The sequence below is a fragment of the Zalophus californianus genome, chromosome 5, assembly GCF_009762305.2.
Source record: "Zalophus californianus isolate mZalCal1 chromosome 5, mZalCal1.pri.v2, whole genome shotgun sequence".
Taxonomy (NCBI): domain Eukaryota; kingdom Metazoa; phylum Chordata; class Mammalia; order Carnivora; family Otariidae; genus Zalophus; species Zalophus californianus.
In genome coordinates, this window is record NC_045599.1 from 113466658 (window position 1) to 113485301 (window position 18644).

Genomic DNA, 18644 nt, shown 5'->3' on the forward strand with positions numbered 1-18644 from the left:
GTCCCTCTCTCTCTTTTTTTCTTTTGCTCATTTGTTTTGTTTTTTAAATTCCACATATAAGTGAGATCATATGGTATTTATCTTTCTCTGACTGACTTATTTCACTTAGCATAATACTCTCTAGTTCTATCACGTTGTTGCAAATGGCAAGATTTCATTCACTTTTATGACTGAATAATATTCCATTGTATATATACTACATCTTTTTTATCCACTCATCCATCTGCGGACACTTAAATTGCTTCCATATCTTGGCTATTGTAAATAATGCTGCAATTAACATAGGAATGCATGTATTCCTTTGAATTAGTGTTTTTGTATTTTTGGGGGTAAATACCCAGTAGTGTGATTACTGGATCATAGGGTAGTTCTATTTTTAATTTTTTGAGGAACCTCCATACTGTTTTCAACAGTGGCTGCACCAGCTTGCATTCCCACCAACAGTACATAAGGGTTTCTTTTTCTCCACATCCTCACCAACACTCATTTCTTGTGTTTTCGGTTTTAACCATTCTGACAGGTGTGAGGTGATATCTCATTGTAGTTTTGATTTGTATTTTCCTGATGTTGAGTGATGTTGAGCATCTTTTCATGTATCTGTCAGTCATCTGGATGTCTTCTTTGGAGAAATGTCTGTTCATGTCTTCTGCCCATTTTTTTTTAAAGTAGGATCCCACCCAGTGTGGAGCCCAATATGGGGTTTGAACACATGACCCTGAGATCAAGACCTGAGCTGAGATCAAGTCAGATGCCTAACTGACTGAGCCACCCAGGCCCCCCTCTTCTGCCCATTTTTTAATTAGATTATTTATTTTTGGGGGGTGTTGATTTGTGTCAGTTCTTCATATATTTTGGATACTAATCTTTTATCAGATGTGTCATTTGCAAATATCTTCTCCCATGTCTTTTAGTTTTGTTGATTGTTTCCTTCACTGTGCAGAAGTTTTTATTTTGATGTAGTCCCAATAGTTTATTTTTGCTTTTGTTTCCTTTGCCCCAGGAGACCTATCTAGAAAAATGTTGCTATGGCCGATGTCAGAGGAGTTACTGCCTGTGTTCTCTTCAAGGATTTTTATAATTTTTAGGTCTCACATTTATGTCTTTAGTCCATTTTGAATTTATTTTTGTGTATGGGGAAAGAAAGTGGTCCAGTTTCATTCTTTGGCATGTGGCTGTCTTAAGGAAGAAAAGATAAAACTCTTTGAAAAAAATAACAAAAATATATTTGTTATATATTGTGGGTAATTGAGGGAGAAAAATAATGAAAAGAAGGGAAGGAGAGAAAGGGGAGAGAGTGGGAGGAAGAAGGAAAACTAGAAAAAGAAAGAGAAAAAGAGAAGGGAATGAGAAGATGAGAAGAGACCTGAAATCACATTTTAGGAAAGGGACAAGAATTAGAGAATTAGAAAGGAAAAAAACAGAAAAAAAAAAATCCTGCTGTAGCAAAACACACATTTGGGGCCATTCCACATCCTTGTGGTTTACATTTTGCCTGGTAACCTTTCAGAGGTTTGAAGAAGGTACATGATTCCATAACATTAATTTTGATTTTTCTTTTGCTTTTCTCCAGGGTAAATTTACCTAATTCTATCTATTGTTCTTCTGGGGACATAGTTTCCATACCCCTCAATAGTCCAGTTCCCCCTTTTGGGTAGTGTTCCATTTGTCAGCATCCCTATTCAAGTGTGGCCCTCAGAGTCGGACAGGGGATTCCCGAGTGCTCCTCACGTGAGCCCGTGAACTCAGAGTGCACGGCACTGTCCCTTCCTGCGCTCGACACAGGAAACTTCTCTTTACTCTCTTTTGCTCTCTGCCTGTCCCTCTCTCAGACGCTTGTAGCAGTGATTCTGAAACATCTTGGTCTTAGATCTTTTGCTCTCGAAAAAATGATTGAGGATTACAAACAGATTTTGTTTATGTAGTGGGTATCTACCGATATTTACCATATGAAAAATGAAAACAGGAGTTTTGAAAATCTTGATTTATTAATCATTCAAAAATAAACCCATTACATGTTAACATAATTAGCATGTCTTTATGAAAGACTTTCAAAACCAAAAGTAATATAGGGGGAAATGGCATTGTGTTATATCTTTACAAATCTTTTTAACATCTGGCTTAATAGAGGACAACTTGATTCTCATCCACTTCTGCATTTAATTGCAATGTTGCAATGTGTGTTTTGTTGAAGGATATAAATAAATGCTGGCCTCGCTCAGGGGCATAGTTGGAAAATGGAGGAATATATTAATGGTCTTTCAGATAATTGTGGATATTCTTTGATATTACACTAAAACTTGACAAGTGGTAGTTTCTTTTTTTTTTTAAGATTTTATTTATTTATTTGAAAGAGAGAGACAGAGTACATGAGAGGGGGGAGGGTCAGAGGGAGAAGCAGACTCCCTGCCAAGCAGGCAGCCCAATACGGCACTCGATCCTGGGACTCCAGGATCATGACCTGAGCCAAAGGCAGTCGCTTAACCAACTGAGTCACCCAGGCGCCGGACAAGTGGTAGTTTCTAAAAGGTTAGTTGCAGTGTGGAATCTGGAGGCCAATCAATGAACTTTTCATATTTTATTACATAGAATCCATTGGTCTAACTTACATTTTATTTAAGTGGATCTTTAACCCATGCATGGTTTTTTTTAACTTCATGCACTGGTTGTTGGGGAAATACTAGTTCACTGAGTTATGTTGATCTTCTAAATGTTGACACATTTCATTCTATAGTACCCCAAATAATCCCATTCATTAACATACCCATCAATCTTTAAGTATCGGGAAGCTGACAAGCTCATGGTAGCAGATATAAATCTTTCAAAATTCACTTGAAACTTGAATATTATCATTGGCAGCAAACATTTCTAGTGATTTTCTTTGAAATAACAGGCTCACTTCATTTATTTTTGAGAAAATGTCTGCCAAATATCCACATCTGAATAACATGGCTTGTTGGTCAGTCATTCTTTCAAGTGACAAAGGTGGCTCATTCCTATTGCAAACCCACAACTGCTGGCGTATTTTTCCTCCAGACAACCATCACACTGCAGGGCCCTGCAGAAGTACTTTATGCCTGTCTGGATTTTATCACCCAGAACATTACCGAGAAGTATACTCAAGGGTCCAGAGTTAATAAAATTAACGATGTTTACTGCTTAATAAAACACAGTGTTAAATGAAACAGGCTTTTTCTTTCTTTCTTTCTTTCTTTCTTTCTTTCTTTCTTTCTTTCTTTCTTTCTTTCTTTCTTTCTTTCTTTCTTTCTTTCTGGTAGGTGCTGCATACAGTGAAGAGTGCAATGATGAATCGCACAGCTGGGCACCACCACTTGGATCGTGAGTCTCAGCGGTTTGACCCACCATTACTTTTGTACCATCGGTGTAAATGTGAAAAAGGCACCGTAGTAGCTTGCAACTAGTTTTGGCTTTGTGGATCCTTTGAAAGGATCTCAAGGACTTCCAAAGGTCTGTGGACACACCTTGAGAACTGACTGCTTTCAGGATGGCTACCAGTTCCATTAGTTGAGTCGTGCACTGATCCCATCAATGGTGGTTGGGCTGGCACCAACAGCTTAGGGCTTTTCAAGGAGGTAACACTAATAATAACAGGAACTAACACATCTTAGGTGCTGCTTTAGATGCTTTTCATACATTATCCCCCAGCAACCCTTGAGGTAAATTCTGTTTTATCCCACTTTCAGAAGAGGAAACAGAGGATCAGAGAGGTGAGTTCACTTGCTGAAGAACACACAGCTGGGAAGTAGGAGAGTCAACATGAAACTCCCGTCAGTCTGACTCCTGAGCCCATGGCCTGAACTGCTTTGTTATTGCTGGAGAGGCTAACAGGATGGGCCAAGTGAAGAAACAACACGTCAGAGGGGCAGGAGGTCAGAGTAGTGACTGAGAATCTTGGACCCAAGCGTTTAAGTAGCAATTCAAAGGTTTCCTCCAAATCTATTTTCCCATCTGGTTTTCACAAAGGCCCTCTGAGTTGGCTGGTGAGAGTTCTTATTTCCATTCTATAGGTAAGGAAGTTGACTCTGTCTAGCAGAGAAGGATCCTTTTGTAACCCCAGAGTCATATAACTGGGCGAGCTCCACCTTCTCACCCAATGCCAAAGACCCAAGGCCTTTTCTTGCAGCTTTTCCCCTTTAGGGTGTCCTGCTGTCACATGCCTTGGAGGGGAACTTGGCAGAATAGGCAGTGGTGCCTTTGCTTCTAGAGAGAGAGAGAGAGAGAGAAAGGAAGGGCGTGTCCATTGGCCCTGGTGCCATAAGGGAAAGTGAGCCGAGGTCCAGGCACTGCTCTGACCAGCAGTGAGAGCAAGCCATCCTCACTTTGGGGTCTGTGACGAAGACTCAAAGGGCTCCCCATTTGGTGGGGGGAGTGCAATTTACATGAAACCAGTAACAGTTTATCTGCCAACAGAAGAGGAGGCACGGAGGGTTGGGGGAGAAAACAGGCTGGAAAAGTACACTGAACTCTTTGAGGCCACTGACAAGGAGATTCGAAGGAACAGAGAGAAAGGTGCCCAAATGTAGCCCGGATCTCTGTTTCTATAGAAGGAAAAACTGAGTCCCACAGAGAAGAAGGAACTTGCCAAAAGTCACACAGTCGGTAAAAATGCCATGTTGGCCCCCAGACCCCCTGATGATTCACAGCACTTTCAGAAAAGAGACAGTATTTAGATAAATAAAAGCAAGGCTGCCTGGTGTCTCCCTCTCCTGTTTTGGAGCAAACAGAAGTGCTACTGGTAGCCAAGGTGCTTTGCAAGGAGAAGCTCAAGCTCTGGGGAGCCATGTTCCTTCTCCAAAACTCTTGCGAACAGGGGCTGAGAACCAGGACGGAATTTCTTTGGTTTCTCAGGACTTTTCTTGGGGTTCGTGATAGTGTTCCTTCTGCATATCGCTACGGGGGTTTAAATTCCAAGTGGGCTTTATGTGCGGTTGGCTCTGAGATTCTTTCCCTTTCAATGAGTTGATTTTTGCCTTTTGTTCTTTTGTTTATAGTCCCTAGACAATCAACAGTTCCTGAAAGTTAACAGGCCTCCTGGATGCGGAAGAGGGGAAATTTCAGGACAGTTCCTGAACGTCCAAGTCTTCAAAGCCCCATGCAAGGCCAGGCCAGCAAACAGCCTCCAGAATAAAGGCGGGATCCTTTCCGAGTCAGGGTCCGCTCCAGATGGAATGCCTGTTCTCAACTCAGCATTCTTGCTGGTCTCCCTGCCCCAGGGCAGTGTCCCCCTGGCCTTCCACAGGAGGCTCTGTGTAGGAAAACCTTTCCAGGAATAAGGGGAAGATCGCCTGGTCCCCCAGCTCCTTAGCAGTCTGAATTCAGAATTTTAACAATTAGGAATTAATTCTTCAACTTCAGGTTTTGTTCCCTAGGACAAAGGGCAGCGTTTGGAAAAAGGCTGGGGGCCAGTAGGCTCCCCTCCCTCCTCCTTCTTCTTCTGTCCACAAATACTGAGAATCAGCTATGTTCAAAGTCCTGTTTTTAGAGCTCAGCAGTGAAAGAAGGAAACAATACATAACTGGGGAAGTGAGAGAATCTATAACGTGATGTCGGGCTGTGTGCGGAGCCCCAGTGCAGGCGAAGGGCCTAGAGCATGGCAGAAGAATGGTTTAGATTGGATAATTAGGGATGGGCTCAGTTAGTACTAGGGTCAGAGGAGAGGGCGGAGGAGGTGGTATTTGAGCTGAATGAAGGTAATACACCTGAAGGAAGTGAGAGAATATGCCATGAAGCCATCTGGGGCAGACACCTCTGCTGGCCAGAATGGTCACCCCAAAAATGCCTTCCACCCCTGGCTTGCACAGGGCCAGCTTCATTCTGTTTCCCTGTGAAATCCTCCTCCACCTTCCTGAAGACTTTTCTTAGGTCCCATTAAACCCTTCTTATCCCAGCAAACCTCACTGTTACTTCTGCCTAAAGTTACCTTTCGTGGTAAACTTCCCTTAAAAAGCCCTCCCCAAACAGCCATTCTAGAATTTAAGGTTAGCTGACTGGGTCTTTATTTCTTCTTTGTCTACCATTCTTGTCCTCACAGGATTCCAGAGCTTCGGAGTTGGAAGTGCCCTCTGAGCTTAGATGGTCCCAACCCCCTCATCTTGGAGATGGAGAATGGAAGGCCCTGGCCCAGGAACAACCTGGCTCCTGGCTGGTCACGGGGTTAGTTACAAAAATGGCATAGTGGGGCCCATACCCGGGTGTCCTACTGACACAGTGCTCTTTCTCCATCCCCGGCACCCCACACCACAGCCCACAACACCGCTGGTCCACACTTCTCTTCTATCCTTGGAGAATAACAATAATAGCACGTGTTTCTCCAGAACTCCGGTTTCCTCCTGCAATGTTGTTCTCTTCTTCTCTGAGGACATTTTCTAAGAAGGGAAACTCTCTGCAGATTTCTTCTTTTCTTTTTTTTTTTAAACTAAATATTATCTTTTGCTCTATGCCAGCCTCTGTGCTAAAGGCTTTCCACCCAGGATTTCACTGAACATTCACAACCCTTTTGTGAAGCGTTATTATAATCATTCTTATGGAAACACCAGAAAGCCCATGTTCAGAGAGGTTGAATAACTGGCCCAAGTTCACACAGCCAGAGAATGGTAGAGCTGGAATAAGAACCCAGACAGTGGGACTCCCAGAGCCTGGCCCCTCACGCGACAGGCCAGTCAGATCTTCGGGTGTAACATCTGCCGCCAGCCAGGGCAGAGTGCTCCTGTGGGAGCCTCTATGTCTTTGGCCATTTTGGTTACTTTCTTCACCTCCATTGTCATAGCGGGTAGACCAGACAAGGAGCCTACTGGCCTCCAGCCTTTTTCCAGGAGGCTCCTGACACATAGGTTGACCATGCTTAGCATCACCTAACCTTGACACTCTGGCCACAGGTGATGTAATTCAGAATGGTAGCTTGACCCAAAGACTACCATCTATGGGCTGGTTGGCAGCTGTGGTGTGAATGCTCTGACCAATAGGCAGGGGACTCACTAAACCTGTCAGACCTTGTCTCTTGGAGAGCTGTGAGATAGGGTGAAGGCTCTGAATGGTGCTCATAATCAGAGGGGGCAGAGACAGATGCCCATGGCTTATGGACGCATGAGATAATCCAGTCACTCAGTGTAAAAAAACTGTCCAGTGAACAATATTCTGGCCTCCAATGGGGTTTGGCTCTGTGGCTCAGACGGTTTCTTATCTTCTTTACTTTTCTGTGAATTCTTAAAATAAACCTCTGGTAAATGAATATCATGAGTGGGTCTCTGTCCATGCTCCCTGGAAGGGGCAAGTAACCCTCCTCAGTCTAGGTTCCTTCAGGTGCTTCAGTTGGCTTAGCTGGCCATCCTCCTAGTACCAAGCACCCACATCAGCCAGGACTCCTTCAATCATCACTTCAACAGCCCCTTGCTAGGCCTGAGACCAGTTTCCCAAAGGGAGGCCTAGAAACCATCAGGCAGATTCCTGAGACCCACCTCAAATCTAGTGAATCAGAATTTCTATGAGTGGCACCTGGGGATGGAATGTACCCAAACTCCTTGGGTGGTTTCATTCCCAAGTGATTTTTATGGATCCTGAAGTCTGAAAACAATGGTCATGGACAGCTGCTTTTGGGTCAGACATTCATCTCAGGTTCTACCAAATGTAGAAACCATGCATCCCATGGAGAGTAAACCTCTGTTCCACTGGGGGGAATGGAGATGGGGAGTACTGGGTCACAGCAGCCAACACCTGCTGATATGTTTTAGGAACTAATTATACCGGAGATTGAAAAATACCATCCATGAGCTTAATTTGCAGATTGCAGAAGTATTACTTTTTAGAAATTTTGAATGATGTGCCAATCTCATGATCAGAAGATTTCACGTGCACACAAAAGCTGATTTCTGGCTTTCCTTGAAAATCTGGAAGATCTAGTAGCACTGAGCCTTCATTCTGTTTGGCAACAATAGACTGTTAGTGAAGAGCAGATGCCACCTTTAGACAGGGCCTGGGTGCCCCTCCTACTACAGGATCCCCCTTGCCTCTAGTCTCTCAAAATTTGAGACTGTGTCAGTGGCTCCAGAAAAATGGAATGAACACGTTTCTTGGTGGATGTAGAGAATATTCCCTCATGCTTCATAGGTCAACTTTGTGATTGTTTTGAAAACAACACAACTCTAGATGGCTCACTTAACTCAGGCCTGATGTGTGCCTGATCCTAAAGGCATTTGAGCTGGGACCCTGGACTCGGACTCCCAGATCCCTCCATGGGGCTGCAACTAGAAACTAAGTACACCACAAAACCAGAGACTATTAGCATCCGATTATGGAGTGCCACATCCTCCTCATGCAGATGGAGAGATGGCGGCCCAGAAAGAGGAAGAACCTTTCCGGTGGTTACCCAGGAAGCGGGGAGTGGCCGCCAGTCCTCCTCCAGAGCATCATCCACCCTTCCCCCCTCCTCCATCTACAGCTGGAACTATTCCCTTCAATTTCTCTCACAACTGGTTATACCATTTTTTTTTTTCTGGATGTTTACCATATTCCAAGCACAGTGCTGAGAAAAGTGTCTTACAAACATTGTCTGATTTAATCATTATTCCTGTTTGACAAATCAGAACACTGAGGTTTACAGTCATTCTGCTTATTTGTGGAAGAGGAGGGACCTGAATAGTACGGGTGTAATCAGGCCTTCCGCCCTGTGCAACCTCATACTGTAAACCATCCGCCCTTCCAGGGAGACACCATGCTGTTCCCATTTTATAGATGGTGGCAGCAAGAGGCTAAGTGGCTTGCCCAGGTTCACGCAGCGGGTTGTTGATAGAGTTAGGACTGAAGGCTAGGTCTGACTCCAGGGCTCCTAAGCTGTGGCCTCCTTCACTGCTCTTCTGTCCCCCCATGGAACCTCTGGAAACCTTCCAAGAGTTCATTTGCATCACTTGGTCTGAAAGCACCCTTCAGAACTTAGTAGCATACATACATTCGGGGGTATGGAGGGGACGGGGTCCATTCTGTGGTGCACTGAGCATCCCCGTACAGCTTTGCGACCCTGCAACATTCTGTGCCAACCACACCGAGTGGCAGCCCCAGCCTAGACCCCCGGGGAAGTGACTCCCACGGATGGGGGATTGGAGTGTGCAGACAAGAAGGGGTCTCTCCGCTGGCACACAGTGAGAGCTAACTCTCCAAAGACTAGCGCCCAAACTCTCCAGAGCCCAACCTAGAACACAGGACCCAGATTGTTTTCTGCCATCACCTTTTCTCTCTCCAACACACGATGCTGGTTCCCTCCTATTCCAACTTGATCAGTCAAATGCTGGGACCTGCTTCAATGCCTTTTTGTTGTCTTGACCTCACTTTGTGAAACACGATGGCAGCGGCCTTATGGCTTTGTTTCACTTTGTGAATGATGAGGCAACCAGCCCTGATCACTCAGGATCCCGACGTCCCAGGAGGAGTGGCCTTTGTCAGTGGTTTTACCACCATGCTCCGAAGAAGCCTCAGGTTTCCTACAGCTACATCTGAGATTTTGAAAATAATAACATCTTTGCCACCAAAGAATAAAGATTCAGTCTGAGGAAGGAACATGTTAATCACTCCTTCAAAAATATATTTTATACATTGGGGTTTAGACAGCATTTAAAGAAAGCATTCTGCTGCTAAGAAAGATAGCGAGTCTCATTTTCTAAAATGCCGTGGGTCATTGAGCTACAGGATACATCTGCTCAGGGGTAGAAAGTTATCATGGATCAAAGTCAAATATCCCAGCAAAGCAGAGGAAACCAAATCTTCACCTTGGGCTAACCAAGTACCTCGCTGAAAGGTGACCCTGCCTTCCCAGCATCCCCTCCTTGATCTGCTGGGACAACGGCAGGGTTTCCTCTCTCCCTGCCGGGCATGCATTGACCTGCCCCTTCTTCGAATCGGAGCCCGGGAATGGCCAGCTATCCCTTGGCAAGAGGGTCTGAACTTGCTGGTGGCTCTCCACTCCAAGGTCCTCAAGCTCTCGGAAGTGTAGAGCTGGGCAGGATTGAGCCATCCTTTGCAAGCTTGTGGATTTTACATGTGGGAGAGGTGGAGGCCCAATATCTCAGGAGGAGGAAGACATGGCACCTACTCCTTCCTACCACTCAGGCTGGCCTATAGGATTCTTTACATTTCCACTCCGGGTTCGAGAACCCAAAGACCTGGCTACATATTCTAGCCCTGGGACCTGGAGGCCAGGGGTGCTGGGCAGGCAGTGCTGTGAAGTCTTCTGGAAATGCAGCTATAGCTGATATTTCCTCCTCTGTGAGTACAAGAGATTAGGAAGGTCCGTTCATGCAGGAACAAACTTGAGAAAAGCAAACAGATGAAGCAGATATACACTCAGGCCTGTGTTCCTCTGTCTCCTAGAGCCTCCCCAGTGAGGGCAGGCCTGCGTGCTTACACACACGGAATCACATGCAGACTCAGTTCGGTTATAGTTCTTAGTAAAGTGGTTTAACTAGTCAGGTCAGATAGCCTGCTTGTCTGCCTCTCTCCAGCCAGACTTACCACCTCTCCTGCGTGTCTTTTTCTACTGTAGGTAAATAACCACAGGGTTCTGCCCACTGCAGCCCTGAGCCAGGCCTGGGCTCCCTGGCAGCTGGCCCAGCCATGGACCCCTCCCAGGGCTCATCTCCTCAGCACAGTCAAGGCCAGACTCCAAGGTCCTCAAGATCTCAGAAGTGTAGAGCTGGGCAGGATTGAGCCATCCTTTGCCAGCTTGTCAACTTTACATGTGGGAGAGGTGGAGGCCCAATATCTCAGGAGGAGGAAAGACATGGCACCTCTATCTTCCAAAGAGGCACGCAGGATCTCTGCATCAAGCTGGAAGCCTGTCTTAATTCAGAGACCACACAAATGGCGGCCCTTGGGCTGTACCGACCCCATAGGTGTGTTTTGTTTGGTCCATGCAGTGTGGGATGCCACACATTGTTTTGTAATTTAAATTTAAATTTTTATATGGGAAATGTTAGCCCCCCAAAGTTTAGATTTCTGACTTCTCTTGAAAACTTGCACATCTGGCAACCAAGATTGCCATTCCCATGTGGCAGGAGTCTGCCGAAGGTGAAGAGTCACTGTTCCTTTTAGGCTTAATTCGTTTCTCTTTCCAGTTGAGCACCTGTGGGCATTTGTATCTGCAACCTCTGTCTGAATTAAAATAATAAAAGAATATTGATAATTGTTGATGTAGAGTGAGTATCCCACTGCTGGTAGACACCATGCGAGGGACTTCCCATAAGTATGCTCTTTGCTTCTCACTAAAGCCCTGTGAGGTCCATTTATTATCATTCCCATTTTACAGATGGAAAGTAGAGGCTCATGTGAGTTCAGAGATTTGTCCAAGGTCACACGCGTAAGAAGGAGCAGAGCTAGAATTAGAAGTCAGATTTTCCCAACTCTAGACACTATGCTGATTCCAAGGTGTGGGTAGACTCTGTTCCTGGAGAGAACTTTCATGAAGGTAACCCTCAAGATTTCTCCAATCCTTTCCTATACATTTGGAGTTTTAGTCTCTGTTTCCAACAGCCAGAGGGATTTTGCTGCTTGCGTGTCTATGGGTACTCACGGAACGAGGAATGTAATAGACCAGAGGGGACTTGACTTTAGTCTCCTTTCCAGACTCTTAACCCCACCCGTTCTTCCTGACTTCTCTGCTCATGCCGCAGTGGCTATCCCTCCCTTTCATGAGCCATGCGGGCACTTAGACTTCATCACCGCCTCTCCCCTTCCCTGATCATTGTTTTCAATCAACATCCAACCAGACACCGAATCCTGTTCATACGTTCTCCGCATTTCTGGTTTCAGACCTTTGCTTTCTGTCTTCCACCCACCTCAAATCCAGTCTTCGAGGCATTGCCTTATTAATCTTCTTAAAGCGTTGGTTAGACCCCATCATCCCCTCCTTATACTGGCCATCCACTGCCTGGTGGAGGCAGGCTCTCCTTCTTTGGCATAGCCTTTGCAGATGTTCTACAAGGTTGGGGAAATTTCTCCAGGCATAGCTTTCTATAATCCTCTTCACATTTCCGTTTTTATGTTTCCAGTTAGCCAAATCTACCTCTTCCCAACTTCTCAAATGTTCCCAGGGCTCTCGTGTCTAGATGCCTGTCCCTTCTGTTTGGAATGCTCTGCTGCTCAGCCTTCCTTGTGGAATTCCACTCAATGTTTTAAGGTCACGCTCAAAAGCCACCTCTAAGAAGGCTTCCCTGAACAAACTCTTCGCCTCTCAGTTCCTTAGCCATGTCTCACCGTGTGACACCTGTTTATGGGATATCTATTACGTGACAGGCACTGTGGATCCTCATTCATGCATTCTTCTAACTTCCGGCAAGTCCTTCCTGAGTGCTTACTATGGGCAGGCACCGTCCCCATAGAAGAGATACAATACTCACTCCCTGGACATGCTATCAGTGCCATGAAGAAAAGAGAAAGCCGTTGAGTCTGATTCACAGGACGTGATCAAAACACCTGAAGAGCGAACAGGGCCCACCAAACATCAAGGGATGCATTCTCCTGGGATGTGCAGGCCCAGCTGGACCTGCCCAGGAGCAAAAGTTGAGGAAGAGCCTCTGGCTGTTCCGTGGCTCCCCCTGCATCCTGACTCCCTCTTTGATGTGGATCCACACGGTGGCTGCTGGGCTTCTTGTTTCTCTCTCTCCCAGGGCAACGCAGCAGCCCCGAGAAGGATCAGCGTCTGTGGATACAGGAGCACCAAGTGGCTGGACCCTGGAGGCTCTGTCCTCCTGCCAAAGGCGCCACTATCAGAGGAGGACGTGCAGCGCTGGCCCACGAGGCCGTGCAGCCAGAAGAGAGCCTGCTGAGACGCAGGAGGACGGGCCTTTCCTTCTCCAGTGAAGTCCCAAGTCTGCGGGTGGGATTGCAAGCTTTAGCGGAGAGTAGCTCAGGGTGCTGGCAGGGCTTTGGAAATCACAGGCAAACTGGCTGCCCCCTCCGTGCCCCACTCCCTCAAGTCCCAGCTGTGGAATGTCCCACGCCGCCGCCCTCCCTGATGCTGGTGCGGATGGGGATTACCAGGGAACATGTGCGCAGGCTCCGTGCGAGGTGTGCTGTGTGGTTTTCTCATCTGAGGCTCATGCACCGTCCTGATCCTTATTTTGTTGGTGAGGACACTGAGGCTTAGAGGGGTTAGGACATTTGCACAAGGGCACACCAAGCACACGGGAGTGTCAGAATTCAAACCCAATCAGACCCCAGACTCAAGAGCCCCTGTGTTAAACTATATTGCATGGACAACTCACTGTTAAAATTATACCTGACCCAAGGCTTTGTTCAAATATCACTTCTACTGTGAAGTTTTCCTTGATTGCCATGTCCAGCCTTGCCTGTGGCACACCGAACTGCACTGAGCAGTAGTTGTAATTCATGTCAGTCATTCATTCCTTGTGTATTGCATGTCCACTCGCCCTCCTCTAGGGAAGCCCCCTTGTTCAGTGAGGATCAAGGCTAACCATGCATTTAGAACTGGTGTGTTCCCAATTATGAAGAACCCACCATCACTTCCAGGACCCGAGAAAGCCGTGGGTCTTTTCCCGTGGTGTGAGAGCCAGAGACCATCCAAGCCACGTAAGAATTCAGGTCAGACATATGGAGATTCAGCAAGCTGCAAAACAAGCAGGTGGAGAAATAGCAGGGAGCTCCGCTAGGCAACGCAGTTGCTGGAGGGAGAGCATTTATAATTCTTGCCCTTCTCCTTGCAACCATCCTGCAGAGCTGAGTTTCTGAGTCTTCCCCAGAAAAAGTGAGGATCTGCTTGTGCTGTGCTCCGAGGGATTCTGCGTTGGGGGAGTTTGCCAAGTGTTTACGAAGTCACTTTAAGCAAAGCCCTTCTTTCCTCAGGGTCTGTCATTCCAGCACCTCTGAGACTCCTCCTCCACCGGGATGGCGGAATGTCGAGGGAGCCAGCCCCAGGCCGTGGCCTGCCAAGTTCCCAGGCTCCATCAGGTCCCAGAGAAGCGCATCCCTCTCCCACCCCACCAAATGACCTCAAGGTACTTCTTTAGTCAATTAGAAGACATTTAGAAAGCAGGATGGCAGGAGATTTCACTGAAGAGAGCCCCAGGCAGGGTATTTAGAAAATGCAGTCCTCTTTGCCCCATCGTTTCTCGAAAAAGATCTGACAGGGTCTGGAGGCCGTGGTTCTCAGCATCTGTATGGAACAGACGGACCTTTGAGAATCAGAGCAAACTTATCTAATTTCTCCTCACAAAAATCCCCCCTCTCCCACACACAGCTTAGTGTCTGGTTTTAGGGTATTCAGAGGCTTCCTGAAACCCACCCATGAACCCCAAGTTGTAAGCAAACAGGATGATTTTAGATGGTATGTGGAGAAAGATCGTTTAGCATTTTAATCCTCGAGTACTTACTTTAATATGTACCCAAATCATAATTAACGCTTTAAATCTGTGGTCTTGGAAATGTTTGGGGGATGAGGCTACACTAAAAAAAATATGAGCAGAATTGAAGACAGTTTTAAAGGGAGTGTTACATAAGTGAGCAGTGGTTCCAGGGGCCCGAGATGGAGAAAAGCCTGGAAGATGCTGAACACAAGTGGACTTTTTTTTTTTTTTTAAAGATTTTACTTATTTATTTGACTGAGAGAGAGAATGAGCCCAAGCAGGGGGAGCAGCAGAGACAGAGGGAGAAGCAGGCTCCCAGGACCCTGGGATCATGACCTGAGCCGAAGGCAGATGCTTAACCGACTGAGCCACCCAGGCGCCCCTGCAAGTGGGCATTTTGGATGCACTGTCCTGGTTGGTGGGTCCTCCAATCTGATTTGACACTCTCACTCGTCCAGGCACCTGAGGCCCAGTGGGTTTAAGCGTCCTACCTAAGGGCTCGGGGTAGTCAGAAGCAGATGCCAGGGATGTCCCGGGGTAGCCGACTCGCAGGCCAGGGCTTTCTCTGATAGCCTCATTTGTTTTCTTGTTTCCTACCCCTGTGGATTTCACCGCAGAGGGCCAAAGGAGCCCTGTCATCTTACAAGGGCTTTTACAAGTATTTTCCTTAGACTCTTCTCACTGTTTATACTTATAAATGAAAAAATGTTTCAAGATGCTTGTCATTCCTCCCACATTGTTCCAGGTTTGCCTGTGTAGAGTCTCAGGAAATGATCTGATGTCTTCCTCCAGGGGTTTATTCTGTGTAGCTGGAGTCAGAAGAGAGAGTCGGTTTTGTATGTTAGGAGGCTTCTTTCAATTTGGGTTGGCATTGTGCTTGCTGGTCAGCTTGCCAGGGTGAAAACCAAGGGTGTAGCCTATAAAGAACTTTCTTTAACTCCTCTGCCCAGGTCAGCCCCCACCAGCCCCTGCGGGGAGCATTGTTCTGACTTCTGAATGCATGCCTGTAAGGGCGACACGGACCTAGGGGACTGAGGCCGGGTGGGTGTGGCGCGACAGGTAGGAGGCTGGAGATCGAATCAGAGGAGCCACAGCGGAAGGAACTGGCATTGGCCGGCTTGCACATGGACGACCCTCGGGCCCACTCCAAGGTCACTGCCTGCAGATCTTTAAAGGGTTGTTGTGGGGCCGCGCGGGGCGGGTGGGCCCCACGGCAGGTCCGCTGTGCTGCAGGCTGAGCGGGCGGGCAGAATAGAGTGGGTGGGTGGGCACCTGCGGAGAGCAAGGAGGGATAAGCAGCAGCTCCAGGTAATGGTCCTCATGCAGGACTGCAGGCTAGAGACCTGAATGTTTATATGAAATCTGATTTTCACGTGGTGGCCATACATTTCAAAAACATCTGAGAACATTGTGTGGCCAAACAAAACACAACTATGAGTCAGATCCGGTCTCTAGACTATGTTGTAACTTCTGCCTCTATGTTCGTGAGGTTATTTCGGGGTTCCCGGTTGCTGAGCCAATACTTAAGTCCAAGCTTGCACTCCCCTTTTTGGGGGGATGCCACTTCCTACGGCAGGGTCCTGTGCTCAGCATTCAGCAGACAGGTGGACTGAGGACTGCATTTTCACTACTCTCTAGGACAAAGTGGGAAGCCCTAAAAGTTGGGGGATCCCTTCTGGAGGGAAGGGAGGGTCAAGGCTGGGGAACGTGGAGGCGGTGGCATGGACACTGGAAATACTGCTCTAGAGGCAGGATGTCCGAGTTCTCGTGCCACTCTGCCATCCCCTAGCTGTGGGTCCTGGAACAAGTGACTTCTCTGCGTCTGTTTCCTCCTCTACACATTGAGGGATAGGATTGGATGGCGTTCTGCGATCTTATGACGGTCACTCCTCACGACCCTTGGCCCACCCCTCGAGGACTTCCATGTCCCTATATCCTGTGTTCCTTTCTGGGTTTCCACCAACCCTAAGAAATCCCGCTGCAGAGCCCAGCTGGGTCAGGTTGCCTGCTTTCTCTACCCACGAGCCCTTACTCATCCATTCCCTGGGCAGGTGTCTCCGGAGTCCGGGTCAGGTCTGTTCCCCAGTCGTATGTGCCTTTCCATCAGAGCACTCACTGTGGTTGCACCACGTTTCTTTGTGTGATGATCAGATTCTCATGTTAGATTATCCTGGCTTAGATCATCCTGATGGCCTCTTCTAATGCTCATATTTGGTGATTCTAGGACAATCTACCAGTGAGGGCCAGAACCAGAGCAGTGGTCCTCAACCTTTATTTCTGACCCATGCACCGGGGAGGTCACAGCACACTCCCAGTGGGCACTGGCCTACCGGATTCAGAACCGCTCACATGAAGGTGAGGAGCACATTCTCTCTGCCCCTTGTCAGTTGGGCAACTTTTTACACAAGCCCCAGTGAGTCTCAGTTTTCTCACCTGGAACATGGACACAATGATGCTGCCCCACGGGTTCTTGTGAGGTGGAAGTTATCTAAATCACGTAGCTCCTATCGGCTGCAGAGGAAGCAGGCCATACGTGGAAGCCCTGAGAATGGCTTCAAGTCTCAGGTCTGAGCCATCCTTACAGTATAGATCCTAGCTGGACTTTTGGATATTTGCTCCCTTCACCAATGAGCATCCCCTCGTCAACCAGAGGACTAAGGGAGACATGAGGACAAATCATGGTTCTCAACTGGGGGACATTTTCCTTCCAGGGGACATTAGGCAATGTCTGGAAACATTTCTGGGTTGTCACAGTGGTGGGCAGGAAGGTAGTATTGGCATCGAGTGGGTAGAGGCCAGAGAGGCTGCTAAATATTCTACAATGCACAGACCAGCCCCCATTACAAAGAATTATCTGGTACGAAATGTCAATAATGGACTAAATGGTAACCAGGGAAAGCAGACTATGATGAAAGAAAAAGATTTCATGAGGTTTTGCATATGTATAAAATATACATACATACATACATACATATGCAGGTGTATATGTATATAGTTTCTGTATGTATATGGGCTCAACAACGTGCACTGTATTGTGTACATATCATGTGCTATGTCTTAAAGCCCACAGACTTACAGTACTGACAGCCAGCATAAAGACAAAGCCATGGCACAGACTCCTAGCAATGAGCCAAACTGACTCACCCACCGGAGGCCGATTTACTGGAATGAGAAATTAAACACTTGATCTACGCACGACTCTTTAGGAAAGTAAAGCTTCAGGGAAACTGGGGTGTCCCTGGTGTCCTATAGAGCACGATCCTGAAGCATGCCATACATTCAGGCCCACACCCTTTTCCTGCCTAAACTTTCCAGGACCGAGCAGCTCTTTAGGAAAGTGAGAGGCTGAGAGGTTGCAGGCAGCGGTGAAATGACACGGGGCTGGCCTTTGTGCTGTACCACCAACCGGCCAGGCCACCAACATTGACTCACTTTCCCCTCTTTGGTTTTAAGCCTCTCATGGGTGAAATGAGATTGTGGAGGAGATGACCTTGCAAGTGTTCTTTCTGTTTGGACAGCATGGACTCTTAGTAAGGGAAATGTGGAATTCCCTCGTGGAGGGTCTGTTCTCCCAGCCACTCTGCTCGGAAGGAAATCAAACGAGCTGGGAACAGCAGCTTGGGAATTAGAGAATAAGATAAACCCAGGCTGGAAATCCTATCTCCTTCTCTTACTTCTATAGATCCCTTGGAAAGTTACTTAAATGGCAAGAGCTACTTATCTCAATGTCTGACACAGATTAAAGAGGATATTTTTTGAACAGTCTCTGACACAGAGTAAGTACTTGATGAACAGAAACTGCTATTATTATTACTAATTATTGTTATTATTAGGTATTGGGTGATGGCAGTAGTGTGATTAAGAAATGGTCTTTATACTGAAAGACTTCACAGTCTACGGAAAGAACCAGAGAAGTGGCATAGAAAATGATGAAATGGTAAGTAGAAGCATGGCCACTGAGATGTAAGGTGGGATTTGCATTTAAGAAAGACAACTTCATTCCAACTGGGGAGATCAGGAAGACTTTGGTTGGTGGAAAAGGCAGGGAGAGGGTTGGGAACATTCTAGAATATGCTAGAAAATTCCATCACCTAATAAATGGTTGTCTGGCTTCTAAATGCCATCATCTTTACTTTCCTGGCAACAGTGAAATGGGCCAAGCAAGTTCTCTCTGTGGGCTACAAGCTGTCTGTGGAACCGATGGATTCCACAAATACTTTATGATCTGCTCGACCCTTCTGTCAGAAAGAACTGGAAAGGAAGAAAGAAAGAAAAAACACC

At 46.9% G+C, this 18644-nt stretch overlaps 1 protein-coding gene across 3 annotated transcripts in view; it reads right to left on the bottom strand.

Moving 5' to 3' along the window:
- Window positions 1-18644, bottom strand: part of ADRB2 (adrenoceptor beta 2) — a 109552-nt gene that overhangs the window by 61020 nt on the left and 29888 nt on the right. The window contains exon 2 of one of the 3 annotated variants that reach the window (XM_027605149.2): window positions 1985-14173. The exons of the other annotated variants lie outside the window; for them this stretch is intronic. Within the exon in view, the coding sequence (XP_027460950.1) occupies window positions 14043-14173 (131 nt within the window). The 3' untranslated portion in view covers window positions 1985-14042. Of the gene's footprint in view, window positions 1-1984; window positions 14174-18644 lie in introns of those variants that run through there. 3 annotated transcript variants of the gene reach the window in all.